This window comes from Perca flavescens, chromosome 13 (genome assembly GCF_004354835.1).
Source record: "Perca flavescens isolate YP-PL-M2 chromosome 13, PFLA_1.0, whole genome shotgun sequence".
In the NCBI taxonomy this organism is placed as follows: Eukaryota; Metazoa; Chordata; class Actinopteri; order Perciformes; family Percidae; genus Perca; species Perca flavescens.
This window is the reverse complement of record NC_041343.1, coordinates 5,747,245-5,772,658: the sequence shown is the minus strand read 5'-3', so window position 1 is coordinate 5,772,658 and position 25,414 is coordinate 5,747,245. Positions and strand designations below refer to the sequence as shown.

Here is a 25,414-nt window from a genome sequence, read left to right as displayed (position 1 = left end):
AAACCTTAAATATACAAGAAACAGCTCAGGATTCGGCCTGGGGGTGCAGTAAAAAAAAAAAAAAAAAAAAAACAGAGCAGGCTACAAGGCTATACTTGTCACTCTGTAAATATGGGTGTATTTATATAGGAACCTTATGTAAATGCACTGACTTTGAACTTTGACATCCTTGAACAAAACGCTACCCTATACTATACGTATGTTGTAATTCAAATGTGGGTTTCTTTGATCTCCTCACATCCACTTAAAAGGAGTTTTTACCCGGGATGCTAAATTCACTTTTTGAACTACAAACTCAACTTGCCATGAACTTTTTCTCATTTGATGCATGTTTTGCCCCCAAGCTTTTTTCATTCTGTCGCCTTTTAAAAAATAAAACAAATACCACACTATGTCACGGGAGGGGGTGAACTAAGTTCACCCAGAGCTGTCTTGAGGGAAAACACGACCGAAGACAATTAGCCATAATGTCATTACTGCAAACATGGCGAGATATTGCATTTAAGGAGCAACATTGAAAACTCCCTGTGATGAACTCGACAGAACAGAAACATGTTTAGACTCTCCAGAGGTAATCCAGTTTGGGCAGGTTATATGGTATTGTCTCGACAATATCATATAACTGGAGCTGCAAGAGTCATTCTAAACATGGCAGCTTTATTCCAAATAATTTGACTGTAGAAAATTGGAATCTGTGCGTAACATGTTAGGACTGGATACCAACCAAATCGCGGGTTAAGGTGGATTTATATTTCTGCATTAAGGAGTTATGGCAGAGGTGATATCAAATGGGTCAAATTAAACGCTCACCTATAAATCAAAACCTAGGCCGTATGTATTTATGCTTGGACTGTAAATGTATCTTCAACGTCACGGTTCAACCAAAGCCTATAGTGGAGATCTTCAACAGGGGGTCCTCAGAGTTACCGCCAAATTATTGTTCAATGCATTTTTTAAATTTATTTTTAAATTTAATTTACACAATATTGAAGATAGGCTTAATATAGTTAAGGTAGCCACTGGTAGCCATGCAGATACATTTAAGCTTAATGATTCACTGTGACTTCCACATGCATGTTTAACATTAAAACATGATGTATACATAATAAAGAATTATCACTTCATTTTCTTCCATCCAGCCCAGTTCAATGCAACATTTTATACAATATATGTAGTAGAGGGTCCCTGCTCCGTCTCTCTTTTAGCTAAGGGGTCCTTGACAAGAGTTTAAGGAAAAACTGCCAAACAATCTAGGTTAAGGATCAAAGTACATGTTTGAAATGTTGCTCTGTGTTATACTTTTTATATCTTTATGATAACTTAAAAAGAGTCACTAACCTTGTTAAGACAGAGAAGTGGTCTAGCAGGAAGTCCAGCTCCTCTGCACCATAGTCTGTCAGCTGATCTCGTTGCTCTGGCCAGGAATCATGACTGAATATCTTGAATGACTTCACTGCCTTTGCTGATGCTGATGTAGACTCTTCATCTACCAAGGAATAGAAAGACAGAGTTGAGAGAAAGAGAAAGATGAATGTGTCATAATGACTGAATGCTTATCTTATCTTCACCGATTATTTTAAATATATAATTCTGTGCTTTCACTTACGAAGCAGATTGCTGAATCTCTGCTTCAAAAGAAGCACAGTGCAGTCGATGGTTGCTCTCACTGCTTGTTGCAGCTTAGGTGTGCTTGCCATGGAGAGTCCTTCCTTTCCCAGCCCAGCAGCTTCACATTTGATGGTGATCCCCTGAGTTCACACAACATTCAGCATTTAGACAACAATGAAAAAATAAAAAAATCAACTCCAAAGCGAAAATGGACTTAAAAAAAAACCTGATACTTGTACAAAAGGAGAGTCTCACCCTCAGACTGTTGTGGATTTCTATGGGAGGAATGTCTGCCAATAATTCTGCCAGCCTACCAGCCGGCTTGCATCTCACTGACATGGCCTCAATAGTTGCAATGAGATTCTCAATCCCATTCACAGCCTGTAAAACATTTTCCTTGTGAGGGTAAAAGCTACATATTCCTGAATTGAAAATATTTGTAGCCTACACGGTTTTAATCAGGTTAAACTATATTCTTCTTAACATGTCAACATTACCTGAGGCAAAATAATATGATTTCTTTGAAGAAGGCTGAATTTGATTATGGCCTCAAACAAGTCAGCCAAGAAGTGACAGAAACCCACACAGCTTCCATCTTCCATCATCTTCTTGACCTGCAAGACATAACCAATTACTAACCACTTACCACCAATATCAGTTATTTGTATGCCTCCCAAATATGAAATCATTTTTGAAATTAAATACATACCTTCCTTGATCTCCCAGCAATATCAGCATTGGTGGATGGTGCAGTCAAATGTTCCATGTGGTAATAATAAACTGCTGTGAACTGACCAGGGGTCTGTAGAGGTCTATCCTTTCCTCCAGGTTTCAGCAAGGCTTGCAGGGCCCTGTTCACACGTGGAAGCCAGCGTGACACTACCTGGTACATCGACACGCACACCCAACTCCTCTCCAAGTGATCCTGGTTCTCTCATAGACTTGCTGCTAAAGAGGTATGTCTTCCAAACCACGTTGAGGAGATTGTATGACATGATCCACCATGGAACTTTTCCTTTGCACAGATAGCATTACTAGCTCCAGTCTACAATGAAACATGCATTGATTAGGCTACTACCCTATCTTTATTCTAGAGGTTCACACGTAACCTACTTATTTGGCATGCAATTAAAATGGGACAATAAATGGGACAATTATGTCTTACATTCACTGGACGAAAACACCAATTCCCTGTCATCATCACACCTCACAGCTGAATCATTCTGGCACCTTAAGTGATTATTTAAACTAATAAAGATTCACAGTAAAGCCAGCTAAAGAAGTTAGTGATGGGTCTAAACATAATTTGAATTTAAAACATACCTTGAGCATGTGCATGTTTCACGTCAATGTGGCCAATCAAAAACATTCCTTGGTTTCCCTTCGTTTAGGATCCTCGCGTATATGATTTTGCATTCCTTTGTTGAAACGTCTGCGTCCCCATGGATCATAATTGATATATAGGCCTACGGAGCATCCTTGATCTTAGTGTAAGTATTCCCCTTCAGAGTAGCCGCAATTACTCCAACGAATTGTGCGCGTGCTGTATTGTTTGTTGTATGTTTCGTTAAGTTTTAAGCCATTCTTCCTTTAAAGGTTGAGTTGCCTTTTGAATTTTGTGAAGGGCAGTCCCTCCTTTGCAACAAAGTAGGCCGTGTTAAATTTCAACATCATCTCTGCCTCATCTGTGCTCTGATTTACAGCCTCTTGTCTTCTAAAAGCAATGGGCAGCGGCGTTGCTTTTTCATTTATTGACTGCATGCTCGAGGCTAAGATTGTGTTTAACAAGTGTATTGTGTTTAAACTGCGAAGTGCCTGCACTGTCGACAAACTTCGTTTTCCCCGCAGTTCTGGGGTAGGGACTGCTACGTTCGCAGTTCATGGAGTTTGTCTCCTTACAGTTCCTCAACCAGCTGAATTCTTGCAGCCAGTCTTCCCGAAAATGGTGGGTTCGGGCCTTTTTCGCCACACAAACCTCTGACTCTGAATCATCTTCTGACTGTGACGCTGTAGACTCTGGCATTAGCACGCTAGCCGCAGGTCGGAAGAACGAGTCAATAGTTAAAAGTGCTCATTGTTCAGACGCACGTAGCAGGTTGTGATATCTGTCTCCTTCCCACAGACGTTTACGCTCGCTCGATTACCTCTGGACCCTCGACCTCCACACATTAGCCACTTACAGTGGCCATTCCCTATCCTTCTCACACTCATTGGCCTGCCACAGATTCATTGACGCGCACTCTCTCAGATTTTGGTTGCAGTCTGGAGCCCTGAGTAGAAGATCTGAATAATTCTTCCACCACTGGTATTGCTACGGTGACAGTAAATTACATCTGCACTGCTGGAGGTGTGGCAGCTTTATTCAGGAGGAGCCAGAAAAAAAAACACACAACAAAACAAAGAGACATAAGTAGTATACACAAATATCAACTGATGTGGATTTCATATTTTGACGTAGTGGTGTGCTATAGCACAACCAGCAGGCTCTCACTCCAGAGAGCCAGGACCAGACTGAGCTTGGCCTCCGGTGTGGGCAGCTGGAGCTGGGCCACAGCCAGCGTCTCTGCCTGCTGGAGCTGCCTCAGGGCCTGGAGGTGGGACACGGGGAACTGCAGACCCTGCACAGACAAACACACCCGGGGACATTCTCAACCAAACATCACATACATTAAGGACCAAACCTTGGTACTGTCCTGGCGATGCACAGAGTGCTTCAGATGTTTGTTTGTGTCCACTGCTATGAGCAGCTGTGACCACACACTGAACCAGATGAGACTTCTCCATCCATGTTTATAGCCATGCAATGGCTCACACACCCTGCCATATAACAGACTTACCAGTAATTATCGCATTTATGACCAATACACATGCCCATAGTCTTTCTCTCTATGCTTTCTGACTTTCCTACGTGCAGCTCTAATGAAGAAGTTCACTTAGTATGAAGAAATACAGTATTTCTAGTCTATATCCATGGTCAGCCAGCAGTGTGTTAATGTGGTGTTATCATTGTGCCAGCCTTATCCTTTAAAAAGAGTGAAGAAGGGAAATTACAAGCACCTCAGCAGCGAGTCGGCAGCTTACCCTGGAGATGTCCTGCTCCTCCTCTTCATCACAACTCTCACCCATCATGTGGCTCTCCCTCGGGTTCCTCAAAGAATGCAAGACAAAGACTACCAGCTCTGTGGCCTCGTCCTGAAACACACACACACACACACGTCAGTAAATTCAACCTTTCCTGTCTGGATATGTGAGCAGTGATGGACTTACTGTTCTCTCTTGGCTGGGCTCCACGGTTATCACCATATGGTCTTTAAACCTCAAACACACCACATCCTCCAAGGCAGGAATCCTCCCAGCTGTGACACACACACACACACACACACACACACACACACACACACACACACACACACACACACACACACACACACACACACACACACACACACACACACACACACACACACACACACACACACACACACACACACACACACACACACACACACACGCAGAGTGAATTATATTATTCTGCACATAGTACATGTGTACATTGCACATGTTTGAACACATACATACAACGCCAGACCAGCTCACATGGTGTTAGCAGCTCCTGTTGGATGTACGGTGGCAGTCTGTTGCTGATGAAGTCCCTCTTCATGTGAGTGGAGCGGACGGCCTGCATCCCTGTTTCCATTTCATCAGCCAGAGATCTGAGGCCAGCAGCCAGCTGCCTGCTGACATCCAGGCCTCCACCGTTACCCTGAACACAGCCGACAAAACCCAGACGGAGCCTGTGTAAGTGCTTGTTGCTGAAGCAGCTTTCCATCAGTTTAAGGTAGAGGCGTGCAGATGTTTACTGCTGGAGAGGTGGACATGTGTGCCGACCAACTGAAGTCATACAAACGGCCGTTTGCACTGGTCGACATGAGCAAAGGCACAATACTAGGGCACAATACTAGGGCAAATGGACTCCCAACGTCACGACACGCTGCCTGATCTGCATAAACATGACCTCAGCTGCTCCCCCCCCAGTAAGTGGCGTAACATTTGCATGAATTCTGAAATTCTGACTGAGGTCGCGTTGCAAAAAATCTAATCTGTATTTGATTTAGCACCACATATGAATGTGGCCAAATTCTCAATTGAAAAAGATCAGGTTCCATGGGATTTGTGCGGTTTACACTGTTATTAAAAAAAACATACAGTGGGGGAAATAAGTATTTGACCCCTTGCTGATTTTGCAGGTTTGCCCACTTACAAAGAATGCAAAAATCTACAATTTTAATCATATGTACATTCTAACAGTGAAAGACAGAATCCCAAAGAAAATTCCAGAAAATCACATCATATTAATTTATTAAAATTGATAACCATCTGATGAGGAAAAACAAGTATTTGACCCCCTGGACAAACAGCATGTTAATATTTTGTAGAAAAGCCATTATTGGCCAGCACAGATGTCAAACGGTTTTTATAGTTGGTGACAAGGTTTGTGCACATTTCGCAGGGATGTTGGCCCACCCTCCCTGCAGACAGCCTCCAAATCATTCAGGTTCCGAGGTTGTCGCCTGGCAACTCAATTTTAAGCTCCCTCCAAAGATTTTCAATCGATTCAGGTCTGGAGACTGGCTAGGCCACTCCAGAACCTTGATGTGCTTCTTCTTCAGCCACTCTTTTGTTGCTTTGGCGGTGTGCTTAGGGTCGTTGTCGTGCTGAAACACCCATCCTCGACCCATCTTCAGCTCTCTCACTGAGGGAAGGAGATGTCGGTCCAGAATTCCACGATACATGGCCCCGTCCATCCTCCCCTCAATACGATGGAGTTGTCCCGTCCCCTTGGCTGAAAAGCACCCCAAAGCATGATGTTGCCACCACCATGCTTGACGGTGGGGATGGTGTTCTTTGGGTTGTACTCGGTGTTCTTTGCCCTCCAAACACGACAGTTGAGTTGAGGCCAAAAAGTTCTATTTTGGTCTCATCTGACCACATCACCTTCTTCAAGGCCTCTTCTGAGTCGTCCAGGTGGTGAATGGCGAACTTCATGCGGGCCTGTACATGTTTCTTCTTGAGCAGGAGGACCTTGCGTGCGCTGCAGGATTTCAATCCATGACGGGCGTAGTGTGTTACCAACCGTTTCTTTTGTAGCTGTGGTCCCAGCTGCCTTCAGTTGATTCATCAGTTCCCCCTTGTGGTTTTGGGATGATTCCTCACCGTTCACATGATCAGGGACACCCCACGAGGCAAGATCTTGTGTGGAGGCCCAGACCGAGGGAGGTTGGCGGTGGTGTGGTGCTTCTTCCATTTCCTGATAACTGCACCGACAGTTGATCTTTTCTCTCCAAGTTGCTTTCCGATTCTCTTGTAGCCCATCCCAGCCTTGTGCAGATCAACAATCTTGTCCCTGATGTCCGTAGAAAGCTCTTTGGTCTTGCCCATGGTGGTGATGTCGGATGCTGGTTGTTTGGGTGTTGACAGGTGTCTTTTATACAGGTAACAAGGTGAGGCAGGTGTATTTGATGTAGATAATTGGTTCGGATTGGGGCTGTGTCTTAAAGAAAGACTAACTGGCTTGTAGGAGCCAGAATACTTGCTGTTTGTCCAGGGGGTCAAATACTTGTTTTTCCTCATCAGATGGTTATCAATTTTAATAAATTCATATGATGTGATTTTCTGGAATTTTCTTTGGGATTCTGTCTTTCACTGTTAGAATGTACATATGATTAAAATTGTAGATTTTTGCATTCTTTGTAAGTGGGCAAACCTGCAAAATCAGCAAGGGGTCAAATACTTATTTCCCCCACTGTATCTGAGTCCCATATGGGCAAATAAATCAGATTAGAGCCTGATTTTTGCCTGCAGTGTGAACGAAGCCTTTCAGTCCTCAATTCTGAATACAGCCCCGAGTGATTATCAGTGAAGTGAAAACTTATTGTATTGCCATTTGTCACGAAATGTCACAAATGTACACACATGTAAATAAACATAAATTTCTTGGATTAAGTTGTTCTTCATTTCCATATATTAAAACATCTGTCAATCAATTTGAGAGTGAAAGCATCGGCCAGTCTTAGGTCTGAATTGTCACGAACTGGGGCAGACGGCACACTTATCGTCACACGCACTCTTTTAGCTAAAAAGCTATAAAAGTAGCATTTTACTTGTGTCACAGTCATCCAAACTTTTACCAGTAAGAATCTTCTGGGCATGCCCTCTCTCAGGCTGACTTCAGTCTTGCTGCGGTCACACAGCAAGCTGGGAAATATGTCCAACAGCAAATCCCCCCACGCCCTGAGGTAAGGACAGGGAGAGAGGATCACAGAACGTGGCATTTCTACAATTCTACAAACAGCATAGTAGTAATAAGATAAGTGTAGCCTAATCTTTATCTGCAACTGTGAGTTTCAACAGAATGAATAGACAAGCGGTGAAGTTTCCAACTATTTGGTACAGCCCTAGTCGGCACGGTGATAAAGTGAAAGCTGCACAGAAGAGGAGTCCCATACATTCTCTGGTAAGTGCTGAGAGTCAAGTGGGTGGAGTGGTCCACTCCTGCTGGGGTGTTGGCTTGATGGATGGTTCCCCTGGGAAAGTACAGAAGATCTCCCGCCTGTGGAGGGAGAAGCTGACTCACTCGTACGGATAACACAGAACTCTATTTTCTATAGCAACAACAGATTTCTATATGATTTGTGCATGAATGTACATTGGTTTTGGGGCTGTACCTTCAGTATAATATCATGGGTCGGGCTGCCGATCCTCTCCTCGGACTCCACGCTGTACTCCGCTGCCAGAGGAACCGTGGGTTTGTAGAGAAGCCAACGTTTCTGTCCCTCCAGCTGCAGGATGAATACCTGGGCAAAGAGCACCCCCGTTAGCATCAGAAGAAGAAGACATAGGGAAGAGGACAAGGGGAAATTACATTGTTACACATTACACACAGGCCCGAAATACACTCAGACACACGTGCACAGAACTTAAACATGCATTTATGGAGAGATGTCTAGAGTGAGGGGGGCTGTCCATGAACAGGCACCCCGAGCAGTTGGGTGTTCAGTGCCTTGCTCAAGGGCATCTCGGCAGTGCCAAGGAGCTGAACTGGCACCTCTGCAGTTACCAGTCCACACTCTAATTGGTCCTAGGGCTGGGCGGTGTATCAATATATTTTCAAACGAGATATGGGATTAGACAACGCCGTTTATATCGTTACACAATCCATTTCTTCTGTAAAGCCGTGCCTGTGTTTGCATCTGTCCTTTCACTCTCTGTGTAGCCCCTGCCCCTACACATAGGCACTCGGTTTTAATTGTTATTAGCACAAGCAGCTGTATATTTTGTTAAGCATGGGAGGAAAACCTGTACATGTACCAGTGTTTCCGCTGGTAACTTGGTGGCGGCTGCCATGACGAAAAACGCATTAGAACGGTAGGCCTGCTGGATGTAACCAACTTCACTTCTATGAGTAATAGTGGGAGAGAAGGCGCCTGCTGGACCCAGCGAGAAAGGTGAACCACGGCACAGATTATCATAAACATTTAGCACGGTGACGAAACAGACATTTCATACACAAGACGAGTGTAACGCCCGAGACCTCCTGCCGACGCACATTCAACCCGCGCTGGACCGGTTCATAACGAATCAGCCGTCACTCTGAGCAGAGAATCCACTCTGCAGTGTAGTTCAGACACTGATAAACCAGGGGAGTGTACAGTGACAATCAGCTTCATGGTCAGTGAAGGTTTACCAAAGTAACCAAAGTAAGAATAACTTAGATTAATATAGCGCATTTCATGAAACCCACAGATGCTTTACACAGATACAGGGGGAAGAGGGAAAAGAAAATAGTAGGCCAACACAAACACGGACTGAAAAGAAATAAAACCAGGCGCTAAATGGAAGGGGACGTAATTTAATGTTGGCTATTGCAGACAACCACATCGGGCATTGTAAAGTTATTTTATGAATGACATAGATGAAATAGACATATTACATACTTGAGGGCCAAATCGGGGAGGGTTTGGAATCATTTACTATCCCGTTACTGTCTCCATCTGTTAAAAGCCCGACCGAAGTTAACTCGCTTTTTCGCCTGTCGTCTTTCACTTTCCCTTTTAGTTGTCCTTCGTTTCATTTCCTTCCTTCCTGTGATGGTCCTGCCCCAGTATCGGCCATAACTACAGCAGATAACTTCTAAAATAACATAAAAATGCAATCAGGCCTCTATAAAGAAATCTCCTGCTACCTTTTACCTGACTGGATACACTAATACAGGCTATTCTGGTGTTACCCCGAAATCTGTGACCCGTCTGAATGTGTTACTGTAGCGCCGTCTACCTGCCTTAAATCATTTTGTGACTTTGCGGGAAAAATCGACCGGGCAGAGGCATTAATAAAAACTATATAAAAATAGAGTTCTTTTCACTGTTGGTCTCGTTTGCTGTTACAGATCATTTATGATCATCACATGAAAAATTTGTTTCAGAAACATTTTAAAGTTACACAACAATAGTCACTTTAAAAATAGGCTATTTATTTTAGATATTCTTTTCATGTGTTGCAGCTATATATTTTAAAACAGAGAAGGAAACCCTGTCTTTGCATTTTATTTTGATCCCAGTCTGTTTTTTTTTTTAAAAGTGCTTGTGACATCTCACGTGGCTTTGTCTCTTTATTTAGCCCACTTTGTAAAATACACCATGATATCATATAATGATTTTTGGTCTATATCGCCCCGCCCTACTTTGTCCGTACGTGACAGCCTTAAACAGGCAACCGTCCGGTTCCCAAGCCGAGTCTCTACGGACTGGGCTACTACTGCCCCCAAAGGGCAACATGAAGGCAAAAATGGCTCGGGTGCTAAATGAGTCCAGTCGTGGATTTGTTGCTGTACCTCGACATCATCGTAGTGAGCTGGAAGGCCCTGGGACTCCTGTGGTGTGATGTAGACGTTAGAGCCCACCAAGGCTCCAAAGAAACACTCCAGCTTCTCCTGGATCCTCCACAACTCATCCTGACAACACACAGCAACAACCACATGAGAGCCGCTTCACTCAGCTGTCTGATCGGAGAAACGAGTCACTGATAGTTGGACTAACAATAGCAGTAGCATCACCTGTACTAAAAGTATACGGTAGGGCTGCAACTAACGATTATTTTCATAGTCGATTAATCTGTTGATTTTTTCCTTGATTAATCGATTAGTTGTTTGGTCTCTAAAATGTCAGAAAATGGAGAAAAATGTGGATCAGTGTTTCCCAAAGCCCAAGATGATGTCCTCAAATGTCTTGTTTTGTCCACAACTCAAAGATATTCAGTTTAATGTCACCGAGGAGAGAAGAATCTAAAACAGTATTAACATTTAACAAGCTGCAATCAAAGAATTTTTCCTTTTGTCTTAAAAAATGGCTCAAACCAACTAATCAATTATCAAAATAGCTGGCAATTAATTTAAGAGTTGACAACTAATCGATCAATCGTTGCAGCTCTAGTATACGGCCTGAAAAAGTTGAAGTTTTAAAACCACTAAAATGTTCCGTCATACCGTTCCTGTGGTATGAGCTGTTTGTTTAGTTGTAGAAATCCCTCTCCCTGCCAGTGTGCAGTGTGTGTAATAATAAAATATGTTGTGTTCCTAGAAAAAAAAACTGTTGTTGTGTTTTACCCAGACATTTTAAAATAATACATTTTAACCTATGAATGCAATACGGTGATATTTCTGCCGAAGGTCAGAATCTCCCACCGACCCATGCCTACTCTCACCTTGAACCTCTGCGGCTGGTGGAACTGGATGGTGGCCTTATTCTGAACAAAGTCCTTATTGAGAACGCTGTTCTTAACGTGCCCCTGCTTGTTCAGCACTTTCTTCTTGCCGTTGATGCAGCGGACCACATTGACGTCCCTGCAGTATTCCAGATCCTGGGAGCACAGGCCCCGCAGGTCTGACAGCTGGAACAGAGACCGGTAGTAGGAGGCTGTGTGGGGATCAGACCTCTGCAGGTGGAGGGGTTTCTTCTCCCAGTACTCCCTGAAGAACTGCTCTGTCCCCATGGGCTGGATGAGGCTCTGGAACAGGCTGCCTGGGCTGCTGAAGCACAGAGGGGACGGAGTGTCGCTGGGCTCTGGCCTGCTCTGTTTAGGAGGGAGCTGCTCAGCATCAGCATCACTGCCCCGTCTCTTTACACTCTTTGCTTTGCTTTTCTTTGGCATCTTCACCTGAAAAAGGGACAGATTAAAAAAAGATATGAGTGAGAAGCTGAACTGAAATCAGGCTGAAAAGCAGAGGTACTGGGGAAATTATTTGTTGTTACTTGGGCTGCAACTAACAATTCCTCTGCGTTATTTTGAGTGTCAAAGACTTAATTTACTGTATTTTCGGATACACTTTTATGCACCAATTTACAGTGGAAATACATGATTTAGCCTATGCCAAGAAGAAAAACACAGATCGCAATTCAAAATATATATCAAAAATATAATGGAAAGTATGTTGTTGCGTGTCATTTGGGCCTTTTTAAGTGGGTATATGGAAATCCTGGAGCTTTCTCAGTGGGTATACTGCGTATACCTGCGTATCACGTAGACTACACCGCTGGCTGGACATAGCCTTGACCTGAACTAAAGTCAAATGGCTGTGACAGAGAAACACAATGGCCCTGACAGCAGTGTAGTTCTTGTTTCCAATTCTCATCAGTCTCCTCTCCTCGTATTATTTTGAGCTGCAGTGATGACGGAATGAGAGCATAAAGGCATCAACGCTGTCAGGAAAAAAACAACAACCTTGCAGCTATCGTCATTATGCATTTATTTATTATTTACCTTTATTTATTGTGGTTAGGGCTGGGCAATATATCGATATCGTGATATGGGACTTAGATTTTGGATATCGTAATATCGTGATATGACATAAGCATTGTCTTTTCCTGGTTTTAAAGGCTGCAAGTGATGTACTTTTCTGAACTTACCAGACTGTTGTAGCTGTTCTATTATTTCCCTTACCCACTTAGACATTATGTCCACATTACTGATGATTATTTATCTAAAATCTAAGTGTGAAGATATTTTTTTAAAGCACTAATTGTCAACCCTGAAATATCGCCGCAATATCGATATCGAGGTATTTGGTCAAGAATATCGTGATGTCTGATTTTCTCCCTATCGCCCAGCCCTAATTGTGGTTAACAATTGCCCCTCAATTTGCTAGAGGTTCTACTCTAAACCCAGAGTGGAAATGGAAAAGCCTGCAATAGCAGTGATTCTACTGGTCTGGTCTATGAACAGATCTATTGTTCTCTTTATTACTTTTCATTTTATAGTCCATCTAGGAATAATGAGTCAGTTCTTCCAGGGATCTGATTGGTTGCTGGTCGTTTGGGCTGTTGACAGGTTTAGATCTGATCCTCTGAAGTTAAAGGTCCCATGGCATGAAAATTTCACTTTATGAGGTTTTTTAACATTAATATGTGTTCAGGAAAGAGACTTCAGATACAGTATTAGGGGACCAGTAAGGCCTATACAGTGGGGGACATAAGTATTTGACCCCTTGCTGATTTTGCAGGTTTGCCCACTTACAAAGAATGCAAAAATCTACAATTGTAATCATATGTACATTCTAACAGTGAAAGACAGAATCCCAAAGAAAATTCCAGAAAATCACATCATATGAATTTATTAAAATTGATAACCATCTGATGAGGAAAAACAAGTATTTGACCCCCTGGACAAACAGCAAGTATTCTGGCTCCTACAAGCCAGTTAGTCTTTCTTTAAGACACAGCCCCAATCCGAACCAATTATCTACATCAAATACACCTGCCTCACCTCGTTACCTGTATAAAAGACACCTGTCAACACCCAAACAACCAGCATCCAACATCACCACCATGGGCAAGACCAAAGAGCTTTCTCACGGACATCAGGGACAAGATTGTTGATCTGCACAAGGCTGGGATGGGCTACAAGAGAATCGGAAAGCAACTTGGAGAGAAAAGATCAACTGTCGGTGCAGTTATCAGGAAATGGAAGAAGCACCACACCACCGCCAACCTCCCTCGGTCTGGGCCTCCACACAAGATCTTGCCTCGTGGGGTGTCCCTGATCATGCAAACAGTGAGGAATCATCCCAAAACCACAAGGGGGGGAACTGATGAATCAACTGAAGGCAGCTGGGACCACAGTTACAAAAAACGGTTGGTAACACACTACGCCGTCATGGATTGAAATCCTGCAGCGCACGCAAGGTCCCCCTGCTCAAGAAGAAACATGTACAGGCCCGCATGAAGTTCGCCATTCACCACCTGGACGACTCAGAAGAGGCCTGGAAGAAGGTGATGTGGTCAGATGAAACCAAAATAGAACTTTTTGGCCTCAACTCAACTCGTCGTGTTTGGAGGGCAAAGAACACCGAGTACAACCCAAAGAACACCATCCCCACCGTCAAGCATGGTGGTGGCAACATCATGCTTTGGGGGTGCTTTTCAACCAAGGGGACGGGACAACTCCATCGTATTGAGGGAGGATGGACGGGGCCATGTATCGTGGAATTCTGGACCGACATCTCCTTCCCTCAGTGAGAGAGCTGAAGATGGGTCGAGGATGGGTGTTTCAGCACGACAACGACCCTAAGCACACCGCCAAAGCAACAAAAAGAGTGGCTGAAGAAGAAGCACATCAAGGTTCTGGAGTGGCCTAGCCAGTCTCCAGACCTGAATCCGATTGAAAATCTTTGGAGGGAGCTTAAAATTTGAGTTGCCAGGCGACAACCTCGGAACCTGAATGATTTGGAGGCTGTCTACAGGGAGGAGTGGGCCAACATCCCTGCCGAAATGTGCACAAACCTTGTCACCAACTATAAAAACCGTTTGACATCTGTGCTGGCCAATAATGGCTTTTCTACAAAATATTAACATGCTGTTTGTCCAGGGGGTCAAATACTTGTTTTTCCTCATCAGATGGTTATCAATTTTAATAAATTCATATGATGTGATTTTCTGGAATTTTCTTTGGGATTCTGTCTTTCACTGTTAGAATGTACATATGATTAAAATTGTAGATTTTTGCATTCTTTGTAAGTGGGCAAACCTGCAAAATCAGCAAGAGGTCAAATACTTATTTCCCCCACTGTATAAAAGAGACTTCAGATACAGTATTAGGGGACCACTAAGGTCTATATAAAAGAGACTTCAGATACAGTATTAGGGGACCACTAAGGTCTATATAAAAGAGACTTCAGATACAGTATTAGGGGACCACTAAGGTCTATATAAAAGAAACTTCAGATACAGTATTAGGGGACCACTAAGGTCTATATAAAAGAGACTTCTGATACAGTATTAGGGGACCACTAAGGTCTATATTAAAGAGACTTCAGATACAGTATTAGGGGACCACTAAGGCCTATATAAAAGAGACTTCAGATACAGTATTAGGGGACCACTAAGGTCTATATAAAAGAGACTTCAGATACAGTATTAGGGGACCACTAAGGTCTATATAAAAGAGACTTCAGATACAGTATTAGGGGACCACTAAGGCCTATATAAAAGAGACTTCAGATACAGTATTAGGGGACCACTAAGGTCTATATAAAAGAGACTTCAGATACAGTATTAGGGGACCACTAAGGCCTATATAAAAGAGACTTCAGATACAGTATTAGGGGACCACTAAGGTCTATATAAAAGAGACTTCAGATACAGTATTAGGGGACGACTAAGGCCTATATAAAAGAGACTTCAGATACAGTATTAGGGGACCACTAAGGTCTATAGAAAAGAGACTTCAGATACAGTATTAGGGGACGACTAAGGCCTATACAAAAGAGACTTCAGATACAGTATTAGGGGACGACTAAGGCCTATATAAAAGAGACTTCAGATACAGTATTAGGGGACGACTAAGGTCTATATTAAAGAGACTTCAGATACAGTATAAGGGGACCACTAAGGTCTATATAAAAGAGACTTCAGATACAGTATTAGGGGACCACTAAGGCCTATATAAAAGAGACTTCAGATACAGTATTAGGGGACCACTAAGGCCTATATAAAAGAGACTTCAGATACAGTATTAGGGGACCACTAAGGTCTATATAAAAGAGACTTCAGATACAGTATTAGGGGACGTCTAAGGCCTATATAAAAGAGACTTCAGATACAGTATTAGGGGACAACTAAGGTCTATATTAAAGAGACTTCAGATACAGTATTAGGGGACCACTAAGGTCTATATAAAAGAGACTTCAGATACAGTATTAGGGGACCACTAAGGCCTATATAAAAGAGACTTCAGATACAGTATTAGGGGACCACTAAGGCCTATATAAAAGAGACTTCAGATACAGTATTAGGGGACCACTAAGGCCTATATAAAAGAGACTTCAGAAAGCATCCAAAGAGCACCATGTCATGGGACCTTTAAAGGTGCTCTAAGTGCTGTTACGCATTCACTGACAAGAAGGAGTTGGTTGAGTCACGAACGCTCATTGTGGAAGTAGCCTATGTGCTAACGCTGCTGCGGTGATGGCTCAACCAACTCCTTCTTGAACACTGTTTGTTATGTTTGGTGGTGCAGGTTGGCACAGTTTGTTTTTGTTGCAGTTTGTGGAGCCTGGGCTGTCTACAGAGACCGCGTTTGCTGTATGTGACAAAAAATGTTGTAGCCAAAAAAAGCTCATGACATCGCTTAGAGCACCTTTAACAAAACTCCACCGGGCACCTTGGAGTTTCTTTACAGAGGCTCTAGGATCAAATGTTCTCCTCAGCATATTCTGGCCCACTGTGGCTGGACAGTGTAACTTTCATGTGTGCAACATTCAACTTGGCTGATATAACTGCTAAATCAGCTCTATGCACCCCCGCTGTTAGCAAAACAGACTTTATTTAGGGCTACTTGGCTTGACAGTGGTAATGTGATGATTGTAACATTAGTGTGTCTGCATGTAAACACTGAAAGTGTGAGGGGTTTTTAATTTCGGGCCGAGAAGCATACAAATATCGTTCGTTCTTAACGTCTATAAACAGACTACAACAATACATAATAGACAGAAATACACTACCGTCTATCACCGTTGATGGACCTGAACCGAGAATGATGGTTGGGTCGTTGTTTTGACAGTAAAATAAGGAAACGCGCCCGGCAGCGTAGCTTCTGCGCGCTCCCGCAGCTCTCGGCACGTGAAGCACAGTGACAGTTTTTACTGCAGTCCGGTTCACATAACGGTATGGTTATGAATTAGTTATGTTTATGATAGAGTTGAACAACTCCACGGACCCACTCACCTTTTCAACAGCGGCTGAGACGAGCCGCTCCACGTGAACAGAGTTGTGTTTCCCTAAACATGTCCGACTGGAAACTCCTACCAACGTGGAACCAGAACACTGCTACTGAGGAAAGTGTGATCGTAGGGGGGCGACGTTCTACTTTGTATAAGTGGTTACATGCTGCGTCTTTTTGTTGACTTTTTTTTTTTTTACAACTGCTTACACACGTTTTCAAAGCTATGTCTCCTTTTTTTTCAAAGCTCTACACACAGTTCCCACAACTGCACACACAAAATGCAGAATGCAATGAATCGCCTTCAAAATGAAAAACTGCATTCTAAATGCCATAAATACATCTCAAAATGAATGGCAAACACCTTTTTCATTATGGTACATTTTCGGATACACCATATAGGCTACACACCGTTGTTTTAAATACAAAGCTCCTTTTTTCTGAGAGGGGTTGAGGACCACAGTGTAAACAACAATACAATGTTGAAACAGAGCGTGTGTAGCATTTTGATTGGTTGTCTGGAAAAGGAAAGCAAATCAGTTCTTGTTAGAATTTTGTGACTTAGTAGAGAATTGTGTTTTGAAAGAAAAAAAAGTGTTTTATGCAATTGAAAACTGAGTGAAAGACTGAGATATAGCTTATTGTTTGGTTTGGTGTGTACTTTTGCTCTTTGAGTAAGAGATTTAAAAAATCGTGCAACATTTGATTTTGTGTCTAAACTGTAATTTCCTGGCACAGCAGGGTCCCATTTTCTGATTGCCTGTGCCAGATACTGACCTTCATTCTGTTGTGCTTGTGTTGTTTTTGTGTGTTTTTCAGCATTTAAAGAAGGTGAGAGAGGCGCCTGCAGATTTAAAAATCCAATTGCATCATGAATAAAGGCCTTAATGTGAATATGACTTCTTCTCTTCTCCCAGAATTGTATCTTTCCAACTGTATGTGCTGTATATGTGTATAGGTCTCTGGTGGTGTCTAATGTCTTCTGAGATTTTCTAATGATTTTACAGATTTTACAGTGTTAACCTTAGTGTCATCATTACATTGTGTGTGTGTGTGTGTGTGTGTGTGTGTGTGTGTGTGTGTGTGTGTGTGTGTGTGTGTGTGTGTGTGTGTGTATGTGCTCCCTGCTTTGGAACCTTAGACCATATGTATGGAACCCAGACTGTTGTCTCTGCTGTGATGTCATATGGAAAGTGGAATGTGTCCTTATGCAGAATCCAGGCTGTTGTGATGTCATATGGAATTATGCAGAGAGTCAATAGGTTTTAACTCAGTGGGAGATACATTTCATTTGGTAAACCACATTTTAGACGTAGGTTACACATCGACTTAAACAGGGCATCATGTCTGACAGTTGTGACGCCCTTAGAAACGCTTCAGAGGAAGCCAGCGATGCGACGGTGGGAGTGCACTTCATACATCTGGAAGAAGTAAAGGACGTATCTGAGGAGCAGCAGCAAGATACCAAGTATGTGTCTTGGGGCAAAATATAGATGATTTATTTGCTCATAAGTATTGTTTGGCTTGTTTGGATAAAGCCTGCGGGCATTGTGAACACTTTATATTCTGGTGTGTCTGTAGTGAACAACAAGAGCTGAGGAGAAGACTCTATGAGGCTGCAACTTGCCTCAGAGAGAAGAGGGAGAACCATGATAGGTTGTTTAAGGATGGACTGGACCTGGAGGCGGAGATAAAAGAGACGGAGGCTGAGAATAAAAGCCTCACCGGCAAAGTGAAAGAGTATGAAACCTAATAACTAGGCTTTTTCTTTTCTTTTTTCCCATTATAGGCATCATGTTAAGACATTTATTTATACTGTATACCAGTGGTGCAATGTAACTAAGTACATTTACTCAAGTACTGTACTTAAGTTCCAATTTGAGGACCTACTTATGCCACTTTCTACTTCTCCTCCGCTACATTTCAGAGAGAAATATTCTACTTTTTACTCCACTACATTCATCTGTTACAGCTTTAGTTTACAAATTAAGATTTGTATACACAAAACACATGTAGTTTATAAAATATGATGTGTTATTATAAATTAAACTATCCAACGGCCTACACTTGCAGCTGAATGATTAGACCATTATACACTTTTAATTAATTGACACAACTGTTTGGATCGTTTCCACTTTCTTCAATGGGAGGATTTGTCTGCATTGAGTACTTTTACTTTTAATACTTTAAGTACATTTTCCTGATGATACTTACATACTTTTACTTACATAACATTTTCAATGCAGGCCTTTTACTTGTAACAGTGTATTTTTCCAGTGTGGTATTAGTACTTTTACTTAAGTAAAGGATCTGAATCCTTCTTCCACCGTTGCTGTATACACAGTGGCCATTGAGTCTGCTCGGCTCCAAAATTCCCCATCTATGTTAACGTTGTTAGTCAATCTCATATAGCTAATACATGTATCTGTGGTTGATTTTGTATTCAGGTTAAAACAACAGTTGGAAAATATAAGAAAAAGGAAGGCAGAGGAGGAGGAGGGTGAAGAAGCCCTGCGCCAGGAGATTCTGTCTGAGGAAGAGAACTGGAAGCTGGGGAATCAGTTGACACATAACATAAGGAAGATGGTGAGAATGTCAATACATGTTAAATACATGCTTGTGAATGACTACAGGCTCCATGCATATGGGAGAACTGAGTTCAAAGATTTGAAATACAGAATGTAGCAAAATATACATCATATACTGTATTGTTGTCAGACTTCCCTGCTTTGGCATACTTATGTTTGGAGCCTCCTAGACAGTGTGTGTGTTGGTGTGTGTGTGTGTGTGTGTGTGTGTGTGTGTGTGTGTGTGTGTGTGTGTGTGTGTGTGTGTGTGTGTGTGTGTGTGTGTGTGTGTGTGAACTTGAGAGTGATAAAGGCAACCTTGTAGCAGGAGTATTGAAGAAAAATTGTCGTGTTGGCTGTAACTTTGGAGTCCAACCCAAATAAACGGTATATGTGCCTTTTGCATTATAGGCATGTTGGAATAATTAACCACTTCCTGTTTGTGCAATTTTGTTTGCACCACAGCTAAATGGTAGAGACTGTCTAAACTCTGGATCATAGCTGTTGTACTTGTGATTTATCTTCATCTAAACAAGATTAGGGGAAAAAAAAAATGTTCCTATAAGTTCAGGACTGGTGGTCATCATTTCATCTAGGCCAGTGGAGCCATTTTAATTCAATTCAATTCAATTTTATTTATAGTATCAAATCATAACAAGAGTTATCTCGAGACACTTTACAGATAGAGTAGGTCTAGACCACACTCTATAATTTACAAAGACCAAACAATTCCAGTAATTCCCCCAAGAGCTAGCATTAGCATTGGCTAATGCGACAGTGGCGAGGAAAAACTCCCTTTCAGGAAGAAACCTTGGACAGACCCAGACTCTTGGAAGGTGGTGTCTGACGGTGCCGGTTGGGGGTGTGATGAACAGTGGCGATAGTAATTACACTAAAGATAATGGAACAGTGACTACAAATGGTAGTCGTAGTAGTTCAAGTCATAGCAGGGTACTGCAGGGCACTACAGGATGTAGCGTGGCCCAGTAGAGCATGGGTGGATGTAGCAGGACGCAGCCGGACACTGCAGGGCATCGCAGAGTGTAGCAGGATCACAGCGACAGCTGTAACCAAGATCTTGGTGCCACCCTAATCCAAGGAAATATGCTGGGCAATAAAAGAAACAATAAGGATTCCGGGGAGTAAACTCCCCAGAGCTAGGTTACAGGTCATTACAGTCATTTCTGGGACAAGGATGCACTCAAATGGAAACAGATGTAAAGAGTGAGAAGAGAGAAGCTCAATGTGTCACAGGAAGGAAGTAACTTCCCCGGCAGTCTAGAACTGTAACAGCATAACTAAGAGAGACAGGTTAAGGAGAGGAGCCTGGTCGGGGCCAGAACTCTTCCCAACCGGACCGGATTTTGAACAACATACTATATTTTACCACACAACTAGAGTTTAGAGGGAAATAGGATTTTAACCCTTGTGTTGTCTTCCAGTCGACCATGCAACTTTGTTTTTCAGTGTCCAAATTTTGACATTTTTGTCACTTTTTCCGATGTTGTCATGTTTTTTCTGCACTATTTTGACATTTGGGTATATTTTTTTTCCCCTTTCTGAAGCTCTCTCCGACATTTTTGTCACTTTTTTCAATGTTCTTATATCATTTTTTTCTTCAAATGCTATCAAATTGACCCCTCAAATTCAATTTTACCTTTTATTTTACCTGTGAAGAGCATTGTATGGAACTATCCAGGTTATTTTTTTTTTTGTTGAAAAGTTGGTTGAAAGAAACCCAAAATTCTGATATAGAAACATTTCGGGTCAAATTCGGGTCACATTTCGGGTCAAATTTGACCTAAGGACAACAGGAGGGAGGAATGATAGGTTACGGTGTAGCTGGCTCAATAGCCAATCTGACCAGCCAGTAGCCTCCACCTGAACTATTTGCCTTCATTTCATTTCATTTCTCACCTTTGTTTTGTGCAGGAAAAGGAGAACGAGAATCTGCGGGAGAAAATTGAGGATTTGAAAGCTAAGGTATGACGTCTGACTCTGCCACATACTTATTATCAGAGGTGGAAGAAGTACTCAGATATTTTACTTAAGTAAAGATACTCTGTTACAATTATAAGTTCTGCATTGAAAATGTTAATCAAGGAAAAATACAAAAGTATTAGCAACAAAATATACTTAAAGGACTAAAACCTAAAGTACTCATTATGCAGAATTGGCCCATTTCAGGATAGATATTATACCATGAACTATAATTATTGATGCATTCATGTATACATCACTAATTTGTTGCAGCTGGTTAAGGTGAAGCTATTTTTAATTTATGTATACATATCTTATATATTACTTACATTACATAATGCCTGGCAGCTTGTGAATTTCCCCCTGTGGACCAATACAGTCTCATTGATCTACAGTAATAATATCAATTTATGTATTGGTTATATTTGGTAGTGGTAATCTAAGTCTGCAAAGTAATTAAAGCTGTCAGATAAATGTAGGGAAGTTAAAAGTACGATGTTTCCCTCTGGGATGTAGTGGAGTAGAAGTAGAAAGTAGCAGAAAATAGAAATATTTATGTAAAGTATCTCAAAGTTGTACTAAAGTACAGTGCTTGAGTAAATGTACTCAGTTACAAGCAATAAGAAAAATTTAATGGTTGGATACTGTGCAGTATATGCGGAGTCAGTGACAGAACTGTAGAAAAAACCCACAGCCACAACTGAATAGAAAAGCGTTTAGCTGGTGTTGATGGCTCCCACTCTCACTTTGAGCTTCTTCTCTTCCATCTGGAACAACTCTCTCTGGGACAGAACTATCAGGAACCAATCCAACGGCTGGGGACAGCTGAGCAGGAGTTAAAGGTAAAACTACTGTTCTTTACTTAGGTAAAGTAATGTAACGATATGTTCTTCCATACTGCTTACCTGTTCAAATAGCACATTCATTCAGTTGAGTTATAGCGTACACTGGTTAGTTGACTTGCTGTGTGTTTTACAGCACAACCTGGAGCAGGTTCAGGAAGTCCTACGTAGGAAAGATGACGAAATAGAGCAGGTATGAACACCTTTGTGAAATCTTATTTGTCAAATGTCTCTTAGCTTCATCTTTTTAGAATCAGAGTTGTCGGAGAGTTGATGAAAATGTTTGTGTCTGGCAGAAATCTGTGACCTTGATTCAATTCAATAACAAGATAGAGGAGAGTTTGAACAGCATCACGGTATGTACCGCACACTCTGTGTGTGTGTGTGTGTGTGTGTGTGTGTGCGTGCGTGTGTGTGTGTGTCTCAATATTATTGCACCTTTCAGACATTTCATCTTGTCTTCTGCAGAAGCTCAAGCAGGATCAGCAGAAACTTCAAAAGCAGCTGAGCAGGAGACAGGGGGAGCAAATATTGTAATTACTGCATTCGAATTTAGCTGGTTGTATTTGTACAACAATTCTAAAGTACATCTTAAAAAATAACCCAGTCTGAGTGTTGTGTCGACCATGTCAGTGTTGACCATCTTATAGTGTGTGTGGAGTTGTCTGTTTTCTCTCATCTGTCTGTTGTTTGGTTTGACAGAGCTGCACAGAACACATCAACAATGGTAAGTATAATTTCCAATAACCATAATTAAACATATATTAACACAACCCCAAAAACATAACAGCTTTATTTCACCAGCTATGGCTAGCACTTCCAAACAAATGCGCTTATTCGCTTTATGAGAAGATTGATACCACTGTCATACCTGTTTGATAAATATGTAGCTGAGTCAGGTTAGCTTAGCATAAAGACTGGAAGCAGGGGGGAAGTCTTCATATTTTGTCCGAAGGTAACAAAATCCACCTCGAAAGCTCAATAATTCACATTCATGTCATGTCTCTGGGTTATCTGCGGGACTGTTTTTTTGGCCGGGCGCTGTGAATTCCTAAAGTCTCCGTGGCACTATAAGGTTGTCCAGACAACCAGTGTAGACCTCATGAGGTTACTCCAGGCCAGAAAAGTTTAGGATATGACCCACTGTAAAACCACAATGTGTTTGTACAGATGTTGTACGCATCAAACAAATGAGATATGGCGTGTTAATTAGTTTGGACTTTAAAGGCCAGCGCCTTTAAATTAGGCAGATGTTGTAACCTTTAGACAGAGAGAGGTTAGTTGTTAGCCCATTTCAAAGACTTTGTGCTAAGCTAAGCTAAGCTAACTTGGGGTTGCTGGCTATAGCTTTCTATTTACCAGACAGAAACAAGTATTATTCTCTCAGCAAGAAAGTCGATGAGTGTATTTCCCAAGTCACACTATTTCTTTAAGCTCTGTATGTCATAGAAGAGGCAGGCCTACTTCTAAGATATGTGATGAAGTTTTCTGTTGTCTTTGTAGGATAAGAAGGGTGGAGAGGATAAAGATGGGAGACCCTTAATGAATAAAAAGTACTTTTCTGTTCCACAACTACAACAACACACCATTTTTATATATGTATAACTTAAACCAAAATATAAACGTTCCCTTTCCTTTGCTTATCTGTGTATTTTGTGTCTGTGTTAACCAGGTGGTTGTGTCTGAAGAGCCTGTGGGAAGGAGTAAAGGTAGGAGGACGCATCCTCTTTTGTGTCCTCCTTCTTTTGGGTATCATTGCCTCCATGGTGCCTGTCTGCAACTGTCCAGATCCTGACTGCAACCTTTGGGACATCGCTTTCAACCTGCTGGAGCCCTACGGCCAGCTCCATCACACACTCCGCCATTACTAATAGCTAGCTCACTGTCACAAGCACCGCATTACACAAAGTAGTGATTACACAGGGTAAAAATAGAGATTATAGAGTTAAAATAATTGTTTAGCCTTAGTAATAAGTACTGGATAAATGGTTGAAATAGGAACAAAACTAAGAAGATCTAAAATAGCCGCTTAACACTTTGCTTCCTGTCTGGCAGAAAGGGGACTTCCTTATTTATAGTCCTTCTTAGGGTTTCTTCCATTTGTTCCCGTTAAAGGGATCTTTGGGAGTTTTTCCTTGCCCTCCTGAGGAGGGTGCTTTTTCTAAAATTTTGCGTGTCAAATAGGCTACAATGACTGTGAACTGTTAGCAGTAAACACTTTGTAGTGCTATTTGTTTAAGTACCGGAGCTTACCTATAACGGTTAAATTGTGGCTTGTTTCGACTGTTAACTCCTTACTATCAATTACCTTTCAAATTAGGTTTTTGCTGCCTTGTCATCTTCACAAGCTAACAGTTAGCTAGCTATAAACTAGGAAAAAAATAGTTTAAAGCTCTGTGCAGCTCAAAGGCTACCGCCAGCAGCTACTGGCAACTTTTAAGACGGAATGTTCCATGTTACTCATTCAACATCTCTCTCCCCCTTTCATATCTATCCACTGTCCAATAAAGGGAAAAGCCCCCCAAAAAAATCTTAAAAAAAAAAAAATCTTGTACTTTGTTGTCTCATTCCTAATTGCATGGAGAGAGAAAAAAAACTAACATCTTTTTTCTAAGCACGTCTATTTTATATCGGTGCAAATGAAATGTCCTCAATATTTAAGCCCAGATGGGGCCTGTTGAGAGGGGTGGGGCCCTAAATGCAGCACTCACCGTCCTGAAAGATAAGCAATGAAACAAAATTTATGAACCATGAATTAATTTTGCAATCTGGGTGAAGAAGGGAAATATCAATACTTAGGGCCCTATTTGAACGATCTGAAACGCAAGTATCAAACGCAAAACGCAAGTAGCTTTGTGGGCGGATCTCGGCCGCTGTTGCCATTATACCGGCGGGATAAATGAGTCTTGCGCCCGACGCAAATCTAAAATGGGTTGGTCTGAAGTAGCTAGGTGTGGTTTGGGCGTAACGTGCAATAAACATTCCCTTTAAGAGCAGGCGCGCTTGTTCCATGGCGGGTTGCTATTATGACGGCGGATTTGCCTGGCGCACGCCAGCGGGAGCTGTCCGAGATGCGGAAAAGTAATAAATGCCCGTCTTGACCAGGTGGCGATGTTGCTGCGGCCTCTCGGGCGCATCTCCTCATAT

The 25,414-nt window shown here is 42.1% G+C and overlaps 2 protein-coding genes across 3 annotated transcripts; one reads left to right on the top strand and one right to left on the bottom strand.

The window, feature by feature from the left end:
* Positions 1-3,950: 3,950 nt before the first annotated feature.
* riox2 (ribosomal oxygenase 2) lies at positions 3,951-17,024 on the bottom strand. 2 transcript variants are annotated; one of them, XM_028596454.1, is made up of 10 exons: positions 16,884-17,024; positions 11,368-11,820; positions 10,499-10,618; positions 8,334-8,462; positions 8,115-8,218; positions 7,797-7,899; positions 5,206-5,371; positions 4,876-4,964; positions 4,690-4,800; positions 3,951-4,226 (listed from the first exon to the last, which is right to left on the bottom strand). In XM_028596454.1, exons 2-10 carry the CDS (start codon positions 11,812-11,814, stop codon positions 4,074-4,076), a joined length of 1,422 nt encoding a protein of 473 aa, XP_028452255.1. In that variant the 5' UTR covers positions 11,815-11,820; positions 16,884-17,024; the 3' UTR covers positions 3,951-4,073. The 2 variants fall into 2 exon arrangements, with proteins under 2 accessions (XP_028452255.1, XP_028452256.1); XM_028596455.1 differs by lacking the exon at positions 16,884-17,024 and adding an exon at positions 16,661-16,857 and having other exon boundaries at positions 4,074-4,226.
* Positions 17,025-18,173: 1,149 nt separating this feature from the next.
* LOC114567368 (trichohyalin-like) lies at positions 18,174-24,673 on the top strand. Its single transcript, XM_028596456.1, has 11 exons — positions 18,174-18,346; positions 18,460-18,618; positions 19,326-19,464; positions 21,378-21,428; positions 22,217-22,267; positions 22,404-22,460; positions 22,564-22,623; positions 22,736-22,800; positions 22,970-22,994; positions 23,771-23,820; positions 23,940-24,673. The coding sequence occupies exons 1-11, from the start codon at positions 18,222-18,224 to the stop codon at positions 24,136-24,138; spliced, it is 981 nt and encodes a 326-aa protein (XP_028452257.1). The 5' UTR covers positions 18,174-18,221; the 3' UTR covers positions 24,139-24,673.
* Positions 24,674-25,414: the final 741 nt, after the last annotated feature.

Coding starts and splice junctions, on each gene's coding strand:
- riox2 (XM_028596454.1), bottom strand. CDS start 11,814: ATGCCAAAGAAAAGCAAAGCAAAGAGTGTAAAGAGACGGGGCAGTGAT. Junction 10,619..11,367: donor ACCAGCCGCAGAGGTTCAAG/GTGAGAGTAGGC, acceptor GTGTGTTGTCAG/GATGAGTTGTGGAGGATCCA. Junction 8,463..10,498: donor CTCACTACGATGATGTCGAG/GTACAGCAACAA, acceptor CTCTTTGCCCAG/GTATTCATCCTGCAGCTGGA.
- LOC114567368 (XM_028596456.1), top strand. CDS start 18,222: ATGTCTGACAGTTGTGACGCCCTTAGAAACGCTTCAGAGGAAGCCAGC. Junction 22,801..22,969: donor AGACAGGGGGAGCAAATATT/GTAATTACTGCA, acceptor TTGGTTTGACAG/AGCTGCACAGAACACATCAA. Junction 22,995..23,770: donor CACAGAACACATCAACAATG/GTAAGTATAATT, acceptor TTGTCTTTGTAG/GATAAGAAGGGTGGAGAGGA.